General features: G+C 41.6%; 1 protein-coding gene and 1 long non-coding RNA gene across 4 annotated transcripts in view; both read right to left on the reverse strand.

The window, feature by feature from the left end:
- Window positions 1-8,972: 8,972 nt before the first annotated feature.
- On the reverse strand, window positions 8,973-12,679 carry LOC137480943 (uncharacterized). Of its 2 annotated transcripts, none has more exons than XR_011003195.1 (4): window positions 11,978-12,679; window positions 11,308-11,378; window positions 9,995-10,077; window positions 8,973-9,371 (listed from the first exon to the last, which is right to left on the reverse strand). It is a non-coding gene; the product is annotated as an uncharacterized lncRNA (long non-coding RNA). The 2 variants fall into 2 exon arrangements; XR_011003194.1 differs by having other exon boundaries at window positions 11,308-11,381.
- Window positions 12,680-15,928: 3,249 nt separating this feature from the next.
- The window catches only part of CDH11 (cadherin 11), an 82,396-nt gene continuing 78,409 nt past the window's right edge, over window positions 15,929-19,915 (reverse strand). For both annotated transcript variants that reach the window (XM_068202436.1, XM_068202437.1), the window contains exon 13: window positions 15,929-18,712. In XM_068202436.1, coding sequence (XP_068058537.1) covers window positions 18,216-18,712 — 497 coding nt within the window. In that variant the 3' untranslated portion in view covers window positions 15,929-18,215. The remainder of the gene's footprint in view (window positions 18,713-19,915) is intronic.

Below are 19,915 nucleotides of genomic sequence, written 5' to 3' on the forward strand. Positions count from 1 at the left end.
GAGATCTCTGAAAGCCAGAGGAGTGTTCCTGTGGCTCAGGGAACCTAACCCAGGGTAAATACTGCGCACAGAGTATGAGTCAGGAATGTTTCCAGTCCCACAGCCACTTGCAGGGGAGGCTCAGAGAGCATCCGTGCTGGTGGCTGTGTAACATCCTCCAGCACAGCCTTCACTGCTGTAGGAGCACTCCATTCCCTCAGGAGCACTCCATTCCTTCAGCCCGGCTGCTTCAATCCTCTCCACAACACAGCAAAGAGCATAGAAAACAACCAGAGTCTGAACAGCTCCTGAAATTAACAGGGCTAATGCCTTTGTTAGTGTTCAGCTCTTTATTGAAAAGATCAGCTGTGCAGAGGGCCCAACATAGAGCTCGCCCCCGCTGTGCAGAGTCTGTCACTGAAGTCCAGAGCAGCAGCTGTCCCCTCTCCTTTCCTTGTGGCAGCACCAGGAAGTTCTGCCTCTCCATTTCCACTTCCCTCAGTCCACTCTAGTCTAGTCTTTTTTAGGTGATGGTGACGGGTAAAAGTTGATCAGGGGATGTGTTGATCAGGGGATGTGTTTCCCCTCTTCCTCAGCTAGGGCATTTGTCCAGCCCCCTCTACTGTGTTTAGCTCTTTATTTAGGGGTGTCTTTATCCCCTAGAAATACTCCCATGATCCCAAGGGGTTTTTATTTGCATTTTAGTCCAAGAATGTCGGCTTGGGCAGGGGAGGCAAGTTATCTCCAGGTAGTTTAGAGAAAACAAACAGAGCAATTAGCTAATTAACATTTCAATATTGGTACTCAGCTAGAGCCAGCAGCCATTCCAGTGTTGCCATGGGAACTAGGAAGGCCCTGCCCGTGTTCCCAGGAACACCTGGGAACTTTGTTCATTACAGCTTCCAGACCACTTCAGGACACCATCATTGAAAGACCTTGGAAGACAGAGAGCGTGAGCAAAAATCCTGACGTGGCCCCATGTAGCTTTCCAAATCCAAAACTGACTCAGAATTCCAGGCTGCATCCAGTCCTTCACAAGTGTCACATCATTGCTGGAACTGATGCAAAAGTTTAAAAGCTTTTTAAGTAACTTTAGGCAATTTTGCTCACCTTTGCAGCATGGGAAGGGAATTAAGGTTTCTTTTCAGAGGACTGTTCCACCAGGTGAGGTCTGACCTGAACATCTCAAGTAGCAAAAGATAACAACCACCAATGACCATCAGCTCCAAACATCGCTGGCACGGTTGAAAAAGAGAGAGAAGAATGGTCTGGGAAAGAGAGAAGAAAGAAGACCTAATTAGTATTAGAGGATAAGTATGCAATAGGAAACCAAATACTAAGAACTGCGCAACTTGGGACCAATGAACATTGAACCAATGAATTTCTATGGATTTTGACTGTATAAAATATGTGAAAAATCTGCTAAAAATCATGTATCATGATATGATTTTCTCTGCACAATGCAGGCCAAGTGTGGATAAAATTATTTCTGTGCATGTCCTGGCCAGAACAACATCCTGTCCAGAATAAAGTAATGCCTAACACTAAAAATGTTTAGATTTTCTAACTCTAAAAATGTTGTTGGAGAGTTTTTATTTTTCCTGCAGTTTTGGTGACACCATCAGACCTCATTGTAGCCCAAGAAAACACTTGCTCTGGTGCTTTTCTCACCAAATAGAAGTTGCCTGAGGAGAGAAGACATAAAAATGACTGGTACAAATAATTTCATACATAATAGGTGACAAGACAGAGACCTTCATGAGACCGTGTGGAGCTCAATAAAAAGATTCTTTTCCATCTTTACTCAGGCCCAAATGTTTTAAGATCTCCAGGTCTTTCATAGGTATTTGGTAGGATGATGAGGGAAAATAAATAGTCTCAACTCCATTGCTCTGATCTGAGTAATCTTGGTGCCTCTCTGGTGCCCTTTTGGAAATGTGGCTGGGTGTGGGGTTCTGTACTCAGAGTTAAAGTGGTTGTCTGAGGAAACAAAATGCTTAGAGGATCTGCAAGACCCACAGCTGTCAGATGCACAACGAAAACACAGATTACTGGAGCTGTGTGACAAATACAGACTCTTGACATTGATGGGCATTTTCCAATCACATATTACTTTCATCAAAGTATTCATGGCCCCCCAAAAAGCCAAACACAATGCTTTACAAAAATCAAAACATTTCTTTTTGACAGATTTTAAACATATCTCCCTGCTACTATTTGCCTGAGATTTCATTTGGAAGTTTATTTAAAATTCAGGTAAACTTTCCCTTTGAACTGTACAAAAATATTGTTGAAATACTGATATCCAAAATGAAGTGTTCAGTGCAGATCAAAGTAAAGGTTTCAAATACATACTTGTCCACCTCCCAGACTTTAAAAATATTGTTCTTATAAACCTACCTTTTTTTTTTTTTTTTTTAATTAATGAAAAGCAAGGCAAAAACTTAATCTGGAGGTGACGTGAACAACCTCCTGATCAAACTCAGCCAGAAGCTCCCACTGCCACAGCACTGTATGAGCATCTCTCCCCAGAATGACTGTTAAAAATGACCTTGGAAATGCAAATTTTGGTAATTTAGCACAGTTAGGTGCTCAGAGGGCAGTTTTCCCTCTTGCTTCTCTGATGGTCGCTCTCCCCAGGCTACCGCCAGCGCCTCATTTGTCAAAACCCCAATTATCCAGTGTGTTAAACAGTTCCCATTCCTGCAGGACTGTGGGGTGCAGAGCTTTGGCACGACTCGGGACCTCAGGAACAATAATGCTGCACTGTCTTACAGCCACAGAGTGCTTTAGAGAGGAGCATTGTACCCTGCAACCCCCAGGTGATGTCAGCCAGGAATTGGCCCTTGGATCAGCTACGGCAGAACTGGGAACACAATGAATGAGAGCCATTGGAACTGGTGCTGGAAGAAAAGCGCTTGTAACCAAGAATGCTCATTTTTTATATATATATATAAAGCACCTCCACATTTTAAACTAATGATGACTTTTAGGCACAGTGTAATTACAGCACCAGTGGGAACCCATATATCAGCAAGCTTTCAAATGGAAAGGTTGTGCCTATAAAATGAAGCCATATATTGCTATTAATTGAAGCAGTTGATTTCACTTACACAATATTAGTTTTAATGGTGGGACTCATAGAAAGTCCAAGAATTTTTTTTCTTTTTTCTATTGCTCTGTGGTGTTAAGGTGGCACAATTTAAACTAAGCTGAGTGACACTGGTGCCAGCAGGGTTGTGAATATTAGTGACTTTCAGGGTGCTTGTCTGTGAGGTGGCATCAGAATAACCTTGGAGGAATGGTCTGCCAGCACTGCCTGCACAGCCAGAGCAGAGAGGATTAGCAAGAGAAATTTTGATGAGGGTATTTACTACTAATGACTGCCTTCAAAATTGCCTTTTATCTGCAGCTTTTCAAAGCATTTTCAATTCATTAAGCCTTCTAAAACCTTTGTAAAGTTGGTAGAAGATATAGAAATGCAGATTTCTTTTTGCCAAAGCACACAGTAATACTTTGACAGAAAAGGGCAGCGGTACACACTGAACATTATTAAAAATAGGAATTGCACAATGTTACAGAGATGCTATCACTCTGTTAATTAGAGTTGGACCAGAACAGGGGAACAGTCCTGCTCTTATGAAAAATGGTGTGGAATGATCAGTAAATAGTCGTCAGAGCTTCTGTTTTGTGTAGTAGCAGTGAGACAGATGTATGTTATGCAGTGATATTAAAAAAAAAAAAAAGTTAAGAATATGAATGGCACCTGTTCTTTTATTGTAATGAAATCTGCTTCCCAAACTGCCATCCCCAAGAGATAAAAGCAGTGAGTCAGACCTACTAAACTGCTGAGCTGAAAACCCTGAGATTTAAAAAATTATAAATGTAGGGTCTTTTTTTAAGAGCCTTTAGAGTCAGTTTTCCTTTTCTCTGCAGCCAAGAAAGAAAGAAAGAAAGAGAAACAGAGAAATCTGAAGACACATCCACAAAGATGTTCAGTCTGGTGGTGTTCAAGAGAGGCCAGAACCAGTCATGCAGCTGCTTCAGAATGTGAGGGCTAGGAAGAGAAATGGGTATTTGGACACTCTGTTATGGCAGTCAGGATAAACAAAGATTTAGATACTAGGTTTTATTGTTAGCTCTATTTTTTCCTCCTTTCCTCCCTTCTCCCCTTCCCCCCACCCTTCCCTCCTTTTGTCTCTCTCTACACAAATTCAAACTTTTTCAATAACAGGTTAATTCTCACTCTTGATGTTTAAATTCTTCCTTCCTTGGAGTACCCCAAAAATTCAGCAGTTGCTATAGGAGCAATGTTTAAGGGCTGTCAATATCATTAGTCTATCCTATAAAAACACAAGCAGTTTAATAGTTGAAGGCTGCCAAAAGATATAGTAATCTGTTGGAAACCTAAAGTTCTGTGCACATGTGTCAGAGTGAGTCAATGTACATTAAATTAAAAAAAAAAAGAAAAACTATTTTTTTACTTGAAATGACTTGTGGAAGGAGCCTCAGAGAATCTCTGAATATTTTTAAAGGGAAAGACATAACAGATAATGTACAGGATGACTTGCAGATTCAGCCATGCCTGCTCTGAGGGCCACAGGAATTCTGTGCATCTCTGAGTGGCAGCTCCTCCCTGCAGGGCTCGGAAGACGTGGTAAGAATGAAGGGTCATCATCACAGTGAGTAAAATGTTGCATCCGGCTTGGGTGGTTTCCAGGAAATTCTCTTATTTGGTTCATTTGCTTATTGCTCTAGCATTTCTGCTCATTAAACCATCCAGTGTGAAACTCAATATACAAATATATAAAAAAACAAATAAATCGATAAATATTCTGTGATGCAGAAGAAGGCTGGATAAGAGCTGGCACACTGAAAGCTGAAGAGAAGGATGCAAGAAGGCTCTTTGCAGCCCTCCCCCATAGCTTTTCTAATGGCTGGTAGAGGCAACCTATAGAAATTTGCTCTTTGATTTTTGGACAGTGTGAAAATCCCCACTAAACTTGTGTAAAGGTCTGACTGTGTCCATAATGGTTGTAATAAGATTGCTATAAAAAAATCACTGAAGTGTTTCCTAGACAAGTCAGTCTGTAAGCTTAGGAAGGAAGAAGTCAGATTTTTTTTTTGTTTCTCAGGGATGTAAAGCTGCAGAATTGTTGATTAAGGAATCACTTGGTAGGTGAGAAGTACCCTCATTCCTGAGTGCAGTTCAGTTTGGCCATCCTGATTAAAAAATTCCCATGCTGCAGTGTTAAACTGCTATTAATTAGTTCATTATTATATATAAATATATTATATTAAATACTATTAATAGTTAAACAACTATTAAAGAATAGCCTGGCCTTTCGCCATTGGAATTCACTGTAGGATTTTTTTTCACTCCATTTATTCACAGCATTTTGGATTATTTTGACAAGAAACAAACAACCAAGCAAATAGAAAATTGCTTTGTTTCACAAGAAGATGGAAACTTTCAGAAAGGTTCATAGAGCACAGATCCTTGTACAGGAAGGATCTCGGGAAATGCTTCGGGAAAAAAGGACACCAGATTTAGGGTCTTTTGAAGCCTCCACTAGGCACCAAAGAGCTTTGAAGTCTTTTAAATGGTTCTTTTATAAGCCATTGGCACCAAGCTCAGTTAAAGCATTGAGCTAATTTTTAATCAGATATATGAAAAAGCATAGAATAAGAATGTGTATTTTTTTCTAAGGCTTGTTGGTTATCACAGTAGTGCTGGAAAAAAGGCAGCTCCATTTCAGTGCTTAATGTGCCTTAATACTGCATGACCACAAACCATTAGGTTCTTCATCTCATAGGTGATTAATTTCCAGGAACATATGTTAAGAGAATAAAATCTATCCCCAGATTCCCTCCCCAAAAAGTTCTCACCAGGCAATGTCAGTGTTTTGTATTTACTGACACAAAAATTAAAAAAAGAAAAAACACCAGAGAGATAAAAAATCAGAAGAATATTTTTTTCAGCAAAACTAGTTTTAGTCATTAGAGGGAAAACAAATATTTCCCAAAGTTCTGTGAAGCAATATGGTGGTGATGAGGAAAAAAATATTGCAGCTAACTTAATGTGAGCATGAAATGCATCATCACTGTTCCCTGACTTCTGAAACTTGGTAATGCAAGTTCATAAAATGACTATAACTTCTTAGGCAAAATCCCTATTTAATCTCCTTTCAAATAAGCAGAAATGTCATTATGTTGCCCCTTTCCTGCTTTAAGCAGACAGCTCAGTGCTCAGGCTCCTCTGTGGGGAGGAGCTGGGCCTGGGGAGGACAGGAGCAGGATGGGAAAATTGTCTCAGGCTCCTGAGAGAATCTGGCTGCCAAGTGCTAACAGGTCTTCACTGACCATCTCTAAACTGAGTTTTATTCCCCTCCTCCCCACCCAGGCTCAGGAATCTTCTACACTGGGGTGGGTTTTCTTAGGGCAGGATCAGTGATGAATGGACATGGTTATCCACAATCCTGCCAGCTCCCACAGCTCAGCCCCTGAGCAATGCTGACACTCCATAACAAAACTATTGCCAGGATTCTCTTCAACTTAGCTCTACCTTTTCACTGAAACTTTTCACCTGCTTTATTTCTCCAAAACTTGATGTTCTTTGAAAAAAAAAAAAAAAAAAAACCAAAAACAAAACAAACCAAAAAAACTGGGAAAAAAATAGCCTAATAGTTTATATTTGACAAATTATGGATGTTTGTGTGTGTGTCTGTCCAAGGCAGATCTTTTGTGTGAGGTTTCAGTGCTATCTCCAGTTATTGTGTAAGAACAGCCCAACAGGGCTTTCAAGTTATGCCAGTGCAATTGTTTGAAAAAATTATGTACAGCTAAATCTGTCTTTAAAACTCCCTATTTATTGTGTAAGCTTTCAACAGATGGACCTAAGTATCAGTATTGAAGTCATCTATTTCACCTGTCTTATTAGAGAATTATATGTAAGAGCCATAGTAATGTAAGGGTTATATAAAATTGTATTCACTATTTATGTATTATTGTCTCCAACACATATGTCCTTTCCATATGGGATGTTCTCACTGTACAGAACATGGTCGCTTCCAAGTATAACTCAACAGAAGCACTCAACCTTTGATTTTAAAACTGTGATCATCCCCACTTCAACAGCCCACACTGGGAGGAGATTCCAGATTGTGGGGGGGGGGAAAGGCTGCCAATCTGAATGAGGAGGAACGTTGTCAGATGGCAGGGAAGTATTTGTATGAGTTGTATTAACAGAAGCACTGACCTTTACATACTCCAAAACAAGCCAGATGGGCCTTGGATCACAACACCCATTTGTCGAGCAGAACTCCTGAATCATCTGAGGCAGTGTTCAAATACAGCCAGGAGAAGTCTGAACTCAAAGATCTCCCCTAAAATACAGCCCTGAGGCAGCAGAGGTGCACCAGGTTTTGAGGTACATGCTATTCAAACCTTCAAATCCTAGGCAATATTTTGTTGCATAAATTTCAGCCTATCCATTGTCTGGGATGGAAAACAGATGGGCTGCAGTTTAGCTTTGCAGCAAGAATCCAAATTCAATTCTCTGGCTTGTTCTTAAGAGAGTTAATGCAAGTTGAATAATATGCACTGGCAGCCCCTATAACCCTCTGTGGTTTTCTTTCTCTTTTTCTTGGCAGGGTGAGGCCATTCTGCATTCAATTTGCATATGGCCACCTTCTCCCTAGAGCAACTCCAGTGGTTCATCTGACCATATTTCTGGTGGATAAGGGCACTAAACTTCAGGAACTTTGCCCTCACAGATAATCCCCATGCTCCTTGCAGCTCCTGCAAGTGAACTAGAGTTACCTGCAGAAGTGAGCTATGATTTAGTATTTGCCCTGTTTATTCATTAAACTGGTGAGGGTGATATTCTGCTCCTCTATGACAATACTGATCTTTAACTGAAACAAATTAAACTTTCTTAAGGGAGAGAATACACTGAGTTGTGGATGTTTGTGGCAGAGATATTAATAGAGTGCTCAGGGTGGCAAACAGAACACATTTTAAATGGAACCTAAGAGATCAAGAAAGAAAATACCATATTTCAGGGAAAACAACAACAACAACAAAAAACCCAGACAAATTGAGCATGTAACCTCTGTTGTGAGTAGCATGAGTAGAGCAAAAAAAGTACATTGGGTTTTGCTTGGAGAATCTGGAGGAGAGGAAGAGCTCACATGTCAGAACTCAGAGCTAAGAAGACACCACAAACATTGTAGTCTTCTGACTTTAAGTGATGATGAGATTCAACCTGACAGACTAATTTTGAAGTTTCTGAGAGAGATGGAAACTCTTTGCCAGATAAATAACTCTGAATTTGGCCAATTAGGAACAAGAGCCTTCTTTCAGCTGGACACTTCTTCCCTGCCATTCCACTGTGGGCCTGGAAGCTCTCCTGAAGTAAGGACTGGAAAGATTTATCCTGCTTTTGGTTTTCTGACCTGCCTGACTCTCTGCTCAGACCACAGTGATGTGCTGAGCCCCAGAGCACAAGAGGGTTGGGAAGGAACCCAGCAGAGAGGGGATGAAAGATTTCAGGGGTCTGTCATTCTTAAAGATCAATGGGCTCGTGAGAGAAAGGGATTTTAAGATCTGCAAGGTAACATTTGAAGTCAGCAGGGATCTGGATTCTTTCAAATGTTGCACCCTCAGCAGACCTGCAGGGCCTGTCAGTGGAGCTGGTCCCACTCACCAGGGTGTAGAACAGCCCTTTCCTGTGGTACAGAAACCAGCCTACTACCCATGGCTGTGTGTCCCCTCGGCTGTGCTCTGGAGCTGGCTCTCCATCATGGCCATGCATCAAAGTGGTGGCTGAGGTGAGCATCGAAGCCTCAGTCTCTCTCACTCCCTCACACATACTCAGATTATCTCATGTGCTTTGTTGGCTTTGATTTCTGGCCCCATAGGACATTGAGCCAACCAGACCAAAATCACTTCGCCTGAATCTTTCCTCCTCCCACTCTTCTCTGAAAGAGTTTTCAAGACAAAGAGTAAAGCTCAGGGAGACCAGGATGGTTTAAGGTGAGGTCCTCCTACTTCCCCTGCTGTCTGGCATTTCTAGGCAGGCTCCCTTCCTTAGAAATGCTTCTATCCCTCTGTTTCCTGACTCCCCAAACAAAAATATGTTTTTTTTCTGGCTGCAAGGTGGTGGTTTTGGTGGTGTGGTCACAGCACATCATTCTCTTGGAAGATGCAGCTCTGCATTGGCTCACCTCCACTGCTGCCAGGGCAGCCCAGGTGTCCCATCCACTGGGCAGGGAGCCCTGCATCTCTTGTCCATCAGTGGCTATTCCAGCATGTGATTCCCAGGGATATTTCATAAATGTTGCCCTCAGAGTGTGCAGCCAGCACAAACTGGGAGCAGAGGACAATGACACCTGCAGGGTGTGAGGGAGGTCACAGGAAAGGAAATAGCCTGGGCTGGTGGAGACAGATGATTCCAGCAACACCCACAGCACCAACAAACAGAGCAGCCAACTGCTCCTGGGTCTGGTTCACCTCTGAAACCCGTGGTGGGAAGGTGCCGTGTCTGCAGTGAATCGCTGGCATCTGGCTTCCCACATTGCATGGAAGGGTTGGTTTAGGCTCTGAGTTTTATAGGCACACTGTGAGTCTAATGCTCTTTTATTAGCACGACTCCATGCTGACCTCCATGCTAAAAAAAGCAGGGACTTTAATTTCATCTCATAATCCACCAAGGGCAAATAAACAGTCAGAAATTCTACTCTTTCCTTTTCCCCAACTCTCATTAAAACTGTGGTCTCTGCTATTACCATGCAGGCATTTTGCACTAGTTTTTTATTACAGTCAAGTACAGATGCCCTTTTTATTTTGAGGCAGAGTTAATAGCAAAGGTTTTTTTTGCTAAAGTTTCTGATTATCTGCTATGGCTGAGAGCACTTTGCCAGCAATAACCTTCTTGGAATATTCAGGGTTATGCACAGCTTTTAATTCTTTAAAGAGTTTGTCGGTAAATAGCTTGTGAACACTGTGATATCACTTGAAAAGCAGCCAGCAGATTTCTGAACCTGCCTGTCCACTTCTCCCTCACCCAGCCACTGGTCCAGCATCAGGAACCTGAAGCTGCTGATGCAAAAGTCACATAATGGATTTAATTTAGGGGATTTTACAATGAACCATTGGGCACAGCACAAGCCATGCCCCATGTCCATGCTTTTGGTGCTGCTGTAGCTGTGTGCTCTGTACGATATCTCTGTTGTCTGTAGGATATCTCTGGGCTCTGTAGGATGGCTCTGGGTTCTGTAGAATGGCTCTGGGTTCTGTAGGATGGCTCTGTGTATTGTGGGAGGGTGCTGGCCTTGCTGCTCTCACTTGGAGGTGGCATAAGAAAGGGGAGGCAAGAGCAGCAAGAAAGAAAGAGAGATCCTGTTTTGATCTATGTGCTGGAAATGCCCAAGGCCAGGCTGGGCAGGGGCTCTGAGCAACCTGGTCTGGTGAAATGTGTCCCTGGCCATGGCATGGGGAGGGAATGGGATTGTCCTCAAGGCCCCTTGAACCCCAGTCATTCTGTGATACTTTGATACAGTGGCTGGACAGTCGAGGCTGACCTTGCTGGAGATTTACAGTGTCTCTCAATACAACAAATTTCTGCTGATTTTTTCCTTTCTTTTTCAAAATATTGAAAAGCAGCTCCTATGGTTTTTTTTTTTTTTTTTTTTTTTTTTTGTTGTTGTTTTTACTCTTACTACAGTTGTGTATTTTTACTTAGATGAGTGAAATAGTCAGTTGTCTTTGGGTGGCCATGAGAAAAAAATCGGCCTTTCTAGTGTTCTTAGTGGGGGACTTAGGTGTTATTGGAGGAATTTTCCTTGTGAAAGGAATGGTTCGTGACACCAGGCACTCCAGAGTAGTGTGCAGTGCAGTGGCAGCCTGGGTGGGCACACAGTGTCCATATTGCTTCATTTTATGATGTTTAAACACAGTGTGACACAACAGCTTCCAGGAGTGTGGGAGCACTTGGATTCCAGCAGTGCTAGCTCATTACACTGACTGTCCTGAGTGCTACCATTTACTCACAGTAATAAACGCTGTGCTAGAGTGTGTACACAGGATCCAGGCTCTACAAAATGATACAATTATGAGAACTGAACAATCCTGAAAGACTGTGCTTAGTGAAAAACATTTGGAAACATTTGGAGCATTGTATAAAGCCACAGAAATGGGCAGTTCTTGGATGTCAGGAGACTTTCCAAGGCTTTTTACCCAGATAAAACTCTGATAGAAATTAAATATCTGAGATTAACTATGATTCATTTGTGAACAAAACTGCAGAACTTGGGGGCCATTCAGTACCTGAGCTCCTCTAAGACTCTTAGCAAGGGTGAAGGATGGCTGGATGAGGACAGCTTTTGAAGCGTAGATTTCTGCTAAATCAATGGATGAGATTTATCAAATTTCCAGTCATTTCCCAGAGCTTCTGTGAGCCCCAGCAAACAGCTACCCTTTCATTCATTGTAGCACTAGGTGCTAGAGACACATAACAGGAGAGCAAATCGTGTTCTCTGGGGTTTTACACTTTAAGGCATCCAACTTTCCGTTTTAGAAAGCAAAGAATGTAAACAACAGTTTTGTTTCTATGTCTGGCCAACATACAGGAGGTCTAGAATCAATAACAGAAAATGTTCCTGAAAGGCCCAGCAGAACTCAAAAAGATAATGTGAATTGTCCATTAACAGTAAGTCATTATGGAACTTATTAAGTGAAGCCTTGGGACTGTCATAGAGCCTAAAGGTTGACATAAATTTTTCATACACATTGAACTTTGCTAAATGTGCTTGCATTTGATTAATGATGACTTTCTCCAGTGCACTAATAAGAAGGAAAATGTGAGCTGGGGCTGCAGTAGGGAGAATGGGCTCCTGCAAGGAAGGGCAGTGCTGGCAGCAGGAGAACAATGGGGCTTTCTAGAGATACCCTGCCAAGCAGGAGGGAGTTTATTACTCCCTGAAAAACTGCTCCTTACCACCCAGAGCCAGGGCACTGAGCACAGCATGAAAGCCAATTTTGTAATTGTGGAAGTAAAAACATCATAGCTTCAAAACACTGGTGGAGAAATCCACCTCCCAGCCCCCTAAAGCACTCATATATCACAAAGAACAACAAAAAACCCCAACCTCAGCCCCTAAAGCCCTCCATACATCACAAAGAACAGCCAAAACCCCACCCTCAGCCGCTAAAGCCCTCATATATCACACAGAACAATGCAGAAGAGCTTCATATTCAGCAAGAGAGAGGAGTGGTGTGTCTGCAAGTCCTGCTGGAGACAGAACTGCAGGAAATTTGCCTTGGCAGCCAACGCAGTGAGTCATGGACTCATGGAACGATTTAGTTTGGAAAAGAAGACAACAACAACAAAACAAAGCCTTCACTTGCAGCTAGGTCTGTACAACAGCATATGGATTTGTTGAGTTAAAATAAACATGTTTTTCCCTTGTTTGGAAGTAGAACAAAAAGGGAAAGCAATCAGTAACCTCAGTCCAAAGCAGTCACAATGTCCGAGACTCTTTCACTAATTACCAAAAATGCAAGGCATGCCCTAAAATTCAATTAAAATTGAATTCTTAAAAAACACTACAGGGTAACTTTTTTTGGGACTATTTTTAACTTTCTAGTTTTAAAGTTGCTAAAGGCCAAACTTTTAAGCTTTCATTTTGTTTTATTTTAAAAGAGCTAAAGTTGCTAAAGGCCAAACTTTTAAGCTTTCATTTTGTTTTATTTTAAAAGAGCAACCCTTTGAACAAGAGTCTGCCAAACAGCCATAGCAAAGAGGACTCAAGATAAAGACTTCTCCTAGCTTAGATAGCTGAGCATTCAGGTATTGGTCCTGATTTTACAAACACAAAAGGAAGAAGAAATGCAGAAAACAAGAGATGCAGCTGGCTATTCCATCTCCTGGCAGCGTGGGGTAGAAGGCAATAATTGTTTCCCCATCACCACCAGCTATAAATTTGCCACTCCAGAGAAGTTTTCCCCCAGCCATGGAATGCTTTATCTACAAAACTGGTTGGTGTCTCAGCTGCTGCTCTTCTTAATGCAGTTATGAACTACTGCAAATGGACTAAACAAGTACAGAAAACAAAAGGGGGGAAAAGTATCAGGTTTTGAGTTTGGCAGTTAAGAGAACTCACAAGGACTTTGAAAATCTCAGGTTCAATTCCCTGCCCCAGGTAATATTTATTTATAAAACACAAACTGGCTTCATTGTGAAGTCTGAAAGACTCTTGAGAAAGACCTTTGCCTGACCTGGAAGGAGTTCTGAGAGTCATTCACAGTCCAAGCAAGTCTCTCCCTCTTTCTCTCCTCTTTCTCTCCCTCCATCTCATTTTCTTCCCATGGGGAAGCATGAACTGCTCCATACTCTCTGCATACCAGCCCCCCTGCCATGGCTCAGGAGCTGTCCCTAACAGCACAACCCCCCACCAGGAGAAGGAGGTCTGGGTCATCAGCGGAGTCCCCTGTGTGTGCACACACATGAAGTTCCCTTGGCAGGGCTGCTGCAGCTGCTGCCCCTGCTCTGTGGGACAGGGCAGGACACCCACTGTGGACGTGGGATTTGCAGCTCATTAAGGGAGGGACTAGCAGAGATCTGGAGCTGGTGAGCAGCCAAGGCCCAAGATTTCATGCAGAAATACAAGAAAAAAGTTTTTCAAATGACTATGAATCCATGAATTGGAGTGGGCTAAAATTGTTCTATCACTTGAGTAATTGTAGCCAGTCCATCTCAATCAGGTTTGAAAAGGCCTTTCTTATCAAACACAGACATCAGCGATAATAAATAATGGAAAACTTGGGCACTTGCACACAGGCAATGGAGCTGGGTCAAGATGGTTGATCCCCAGGTTCAGGCTATAAGAGTGAAACAATTATAGAGCTCCAGAGACCTGCAGCTCACTCCCTGAAAAGCTCTCTCAGTCCCTTTCCTAAGCCATTCCTTTTGCTTTTCTCTCTCTCTTATATTTCTTTCTTTTTCTTTCTTTTTCTTTTTCTTTTTCTTTTTCTTTTTCTTTTTCTTTTTCTTTTTCTTTTTCTTTTTCTTTTTTTCTTTTTCTTTTCTTTTTCTTCTTTTTCTTTTTTTTCCTTTTCCTTTTCCTTTTCCTTTTCCTTTTCCTTTTCCTTTTCCTTTTCCTTTTCCTTTTCCTTTTCCTTTTCCTTTTCCTTTTCCTTTTCCTTTTCCTTTTCCTTTTCCTTTTCCTTTTCCTTTTCCTTTTCCTTTTTTTTCCTTTTCCTTTTCCTTTTCCTTTTCCTTTTCCTTTTCCTTTTCCTTTTCCTTTTCCTTTTCCTTCTTTTTCTTTTCCTTTTTCTTTTTCCCCCTTGATATAGAATGTAATTCTGATGCCAATTAATCAGTTTTGGTTAGTAGCTCAGTATTTAGATCAAAGGGCAAAGGGGAAACTTGCACAAGTCCTACCTGAATTTTTGCTTACTGACCCTTTCATTTCAAAAGTAATTCTGACAATGCAGCTAGACGGGGAAGACATACAAGAATTCCACGCTTTTGAGTCCCTAAGATTGTCCTTTTGTGAGCCTTATTTAAATTCCTACTGTTCATTTTACCTCTGAGCTAATCAGCAGCAAGACTGTAAACTTCAGCATTTTATTTTGCCAGTCAGTCAACAACATGGAGCCAACAGAACCTGTAGGCTCTTTAAAAAGCTTTTCTCATCTGAATTGTAGCAGTCTCACGGGCAGGATCTTGCCCGAGATCACAGAAATGCTGGTGGTGAGCTTACAATCTTGTACCCCTTAACATGGTATCAAAGACTGCTTGACATTGTGGCAGGAACACGGCAGAGGAGATCTGAGAATTCCCAAACAAACCCTCCCCTTTCCTATCAGTGCAAGCTGGGAGAGCTCCCTTAGCAACCAGCCCTGCACTTGCTTCCCTAATTGCTTCTTGCAGGAGGAGGAACGGTGTTCCAAAGCACTGCAGAGACACCGTGGCACCTCGGCCTTCTGCTCTTCTGGTGACACCCAGCTAGACCAGGAGCTGAGCAGTTCTGCCAGTTGCAGCTCAGGATTTGCTCAGCTCACTAAAAAAATCCCTCTTGTAAGGTCAGGCTGTCTGTTACCGATGGTGTTTGGAGGAGCATTGTTGTGGCCCCTCAAATGACTCAGGCAAGACTTGCAAGAGGCAAAACTGGCCAAAGCACCACCTTCACTTGCCACCATCCCCTGCCTTACCTGGCTCAGCCGTGGTGCTCCTCCTTGTGGTTCGGGTTTTCTCCAGACCCACTGAGGTTGTAATTAACCTCTCAGTTGTCTTCCATGGATGTGAGGCTCTGTCCTTGGGGAAGGCAGTGCCACTGTGCTAAAGTAACTGGAGTGGATGAATCCTTTCCCAGGTGGCCCAGATCTTTGGGAATGCTGCAACAACCTATGGCCTTCTTGGGTGTGTTGGGACTAACTCGGAGCTGCCGTGCTGGGCTGGGTTTTACCAAGCTCACATTAAAGACCCGAGGCTCTCGCGAGTGCCGTGGTGAAGTTCAGCGCAAAGCAATGTCTTGTGGTGGTGCCAGAACGCACTGGTCGTCCAAGGTGCTGCCGACAGTCTGGAGTGAAGGTAATTCCCAGCACTTCAGGTCTGGCCTTGGCTGAGATTACCAAGCCTAACTTAAAAAAGCACTACCATAATTGCATGTTCACTGGGAAGGGGAAAAATAATCAAATGAAAAAGGACAAAACCAGCACAGAAAAAAAATTTATTTCCAAGCATCTATGAGAGTGCTACAAACAATAGAGACTAAAACTCAAAGCATTTGAAACTATTAAAAAATGTAGTTGACAATGTCCTTCTTAAAAATTAAACATAAAGATGTAGAAAATGCAGTTATTAATTCTAAAACTTGCTCAAAAGTGAAATAAATCCAGATAGCATCAATGAGGATGGAGTCCTACAAATTACCTTTTTTAAATTTTTATTTCAATTTGATAATTTGCAAAGTGATACTCATTTCTTTTCTCTTTTTTTTAATGTTTATTTAAATTTATAATGGAGAAATGTGCAAATCTAGCAAAATATTCTTTGGATTATAAACAGAGAAAAATCAACAACCAAAGAAATTTGAACCAAGTTAATAATAAATGATAGAATTATATAGAATGCATACAGCTATAATAAAGTGAAATATTACAATAAACATTGTAGAGCAAATCTGCTAATTTAGCAAACTCTGCCTTATAAAACATAGGGATATAATGGGACAATTGAATATGTTATGGATATAGAGCTGAAACATCAGTCATCATTTTAAGGAGTTAAGTTTTCTAACTACATATATGGGGGGGCGTTCAGAAAAGCAACACACCAACAAATCAGTTTTCCTCTCAGATCAAGCAGTTTGGTACCTGACTGCAAATGAAGGACAGGGTCTGTAAAACGAATGTAGGAAAATGTAGTTAATAATTTTTTATTTATTGCCTCTTCCCATATTGCAGCTGCTGATTTCTGACCCTAAACAGCCAACTATATTAAATTCAGCAGAGGTACAGCTGTACACAGATGCAGAAAATGTTGATGTGCAGAACATATCCCAATCCCTTGCTCCTTCTGAACTAATACTTAAAAGAAAAAAAAAAAAAAAGTTATAGATCCCTTTTTGGATTAAAAACATGCATTACAAAGAACAATTCTGAAAGCAATTAAGCAATTCTGTATTTCTGTTGTCACAAATTAAAATATCTCCCTATCTGCAGATGATGCTATTCTACTGGAAATTAGGGGAAAAAAAAAACAAAAAACAACCAAACACACCCCCACCCCCCAAAAAACAAAACCAAAACAAAACAAAACCAAAAACAACACCAAAAGAAAAATAGGAATTAAGTACTGAAATCTTAATTACTACTCAGGTAAGATAATTGTCAGGTAGAACAGTCCTTAGGGAAGTCACAGCTAAACTGGGTCAGATTTCAGTCTCTAGAACCTGCAGAAGCTCAGCACAGATATGAAAACTCACAAGGCTGGAGTAAAATGTAAGTACAGAGTACTCCCGTCCACCCACAAAGTCACTCCTGAAGCCTTGGGAATCTCTAAGATATGAGATAAATGCATATTACATGGGAAATATTGAAAAGTATTACACTTGATTTAATCCAGAAAACACAGTAGGACTATACGATGATTCTTACTGTGTTCTGGGAGCAGCCACAAGCTGTAGATAGAGAGGGTACAAAATGTTCACCAGACGTTACATTTGTTTTAATCTAAAAAACATTTGTAAAATGTACTTGATTTTTAAATAATCACTTAACAAGGCAACAAACCAACTACAAACACATAATAAATAAGGCTATTAAAAGGTCACAATTGTAGTAAATTAGTCAGAACTATAAATGGGACATTAGAAACACCATGTTTTTCCTTATATGCTTAATAACCAGAACAAGAATTAAAAAAGAATCAGTTTATTTCAAAGTCTGCTTCTTATATTGAAGCACATATTAAAGCAACAGTACAATGTTCATAAAATATAAGTGTGATGCTGTAACATTTCTTACATGTCAGAATACTGATATTTGTATGTATACTAAAATAAGAATTTTAAAATTGTACAAATAGATACATTAAAAATGACATAGAAATAGGGCGCCTCCCACCGAACAAGACAGAGTTTTTATATCTGGCACGTATTAGTTTAAGATGAAAGAATAAGCAAAAAGATTTACAAGAATCAGCATTAACAAGTTTGATGCTCAAGAGACAGAATAATTGTACATTGTACTGTACATACATCATATGGGTTTAAGCTGGCTGAATATTATATATTTCAAGTTTAAAAATGCACTACCATATAGAGTGTCCATAGTTTAAGGCGAAATTACAGCTCAGAACTGTTATCTTTTCTAATTTGTGGAAGCTTCTTTGACATAAAAGATTTAGATGTTCATAACACATAAAAGATTTCCCTTATTTGTAGATTCGCTTTTAGCATTTTCCTTCATTTAAATATTTCGCATTTCATAAGTGGGTTTTTTCCTTCAGTGAAGCTGGCAGCCAACTTCCAGATTTGCCTTTTGTAGGAAAAGGTACTTCACAGTATTTACCACTTTCATGTCCTTTTTTATCAAAGGAATCCTCTCTGTCAAACTTAAATGTTTAAATGAGCTTTTTCTTGATTTTTAAAAAAATACCTGCTTACATTTCTTCTGGATTCTTCAGAACTTCGGACACAGTTCTTAAGGCCAAATCTTAAACTTTATTGTTAAGAATCATCATCGAAAGTGTCTTTGGAGCCATACAAGTCTGCAAGTTTCTTAAATCGAGGTCCCCAGTTTTGTAGATAGTCGTAGTCCAAGTCAGAATCTGTTGTTGCTGACTCCAAGGAGCTGAGGGACCCAGCCACGGAGCCCCTGCCCTCGTAGCCATAGATCTGGATGGAGTCATAGGGAGGGGCAGTGGGGTCGTTGTCAGCCTCCTGTATCCTGGTGTTGATGAAATCATCCACGTCCACGCTGTTGGGTGCGGGCCGCAGCCCTGGCCTGGGCAGGTACTGGTACTCGGGCTTGATGTCCTTGCGGGGGATGAAGCCGTTGATGCCATCGGGGTTCTGCAGTGTGGCGATGTCAAACGCCTCCGTGTCCTCCTCACCTCCGCCCTCATCATCGTATGTGATGATGTTCTCCCGCACATCTTCCTCCTCAAACACGATCAGGGGCTCTTTCTTCTGCCTCTTCAGCGTTACAAATAGCACCACAATGACTGGGGAAAACAAAATGCGGGTTAGACCGCACTGTCAAACAGCAGCCCCTTTGTAAGTAATTATTGCATCCCTGAGCCCTCAGCTTTTCTGATGGATTGTTGCAAACTTCGGCATTTTTTGTGCTCCTTGCTAGGAAAAAGCAGGGATGTTTGTACGCAGAACTAAACACACTGATCTGAGGCTTTCTGTCTGAGCTGCATGCCTGTGCTCTTACTAATTGCTCATTACTGCAACACTAATTCAAGGGAAGTGCTTGTGGGGCCCCAAGTACTGCAGAACACTGTGACACTGCCTTTGAGCAGCCCAAGCACATGAATATCTGCAACAAACCAAAGATGAATCTTTATCCTCATATGCCCAAAGCTTAACTCTAATTCCAAAGTGACATTTCGCTTAAAATGGAATTTTTTTAAGCAACGCCTCCAAAGACGTATTTGTTTTGCATTCTCACTTCAAATTCCTATAAAATAAAGTATATGAGAAAGGAAACACTATAAAATATTACAGGGAAATTAGAAAATATTGTGTAAATTTTTTCCAAATCATCAGGAAACATGTTGCAGCTCTTTCTTAAAAGTAGGGCTTCCAAGCTACTCATCTGTCTTCAACACAAGATGGGTTTGAGGGAAATAGCTGGCAGGGGCCATTAATCCTGGCTGACCTCAATAAGGAACTTGTCATCCAGGGAAGATCACAAAACTTAGAACTGTAAGTCATGACCTCCTTTAAGCAGTGTCCCTGATTAGCTGGCATTAGGCCACAGGAGGACAATCTCCAAGCACATCTACACAAATTCACTGGTGTTTGCTATGGAAGGTATCACAGAAGCCCAGAATGGTTTAGGATGGAAGAGACCATAAAGCTCACCTTATTCCACCTGCTGCTATGGACACCTTCTACTGTCCCAGGCTGTTCCAAGCCCCAATGTCCAGCCTGGCCTTGGGCACTGCCAGGGATCCAGGGACAGCCCCAGCTGCTCTGGGCACCCTGTGCCAGGGCCTGCCCACCCTGCCAGGGAACAATTCCTAATTCCCAATATCCCATCCAGCCCTGCCCTCTGGCACTGGGAGCCATTCCCTGTGTCCTGTCCCTCCATCCCTTGTCAGTTGTCTGTCTCCATCTTTTCTGCAGCTCCTTCAGGCCCTGCAAGGCCACAATGAGGTTACCCCAGATCCTCTCACAGCCAGGCAGATCAGCACTCC

This window comes from Anomalospiza imberbis, chromosome 12, assembly GCF_031753505.1.
Source record: "Anomalospiza imberbis isolate Cuckoo-Finch-1a 21T00152 chromosome 12, ASM3175350v1, whole genome shotgun sequence".
NCBI lineage: Eukaryota > Metazoa > Chordata > Aves > Passeriformes > Viduidae > Anomalospiza > Anomalospiza imberbis.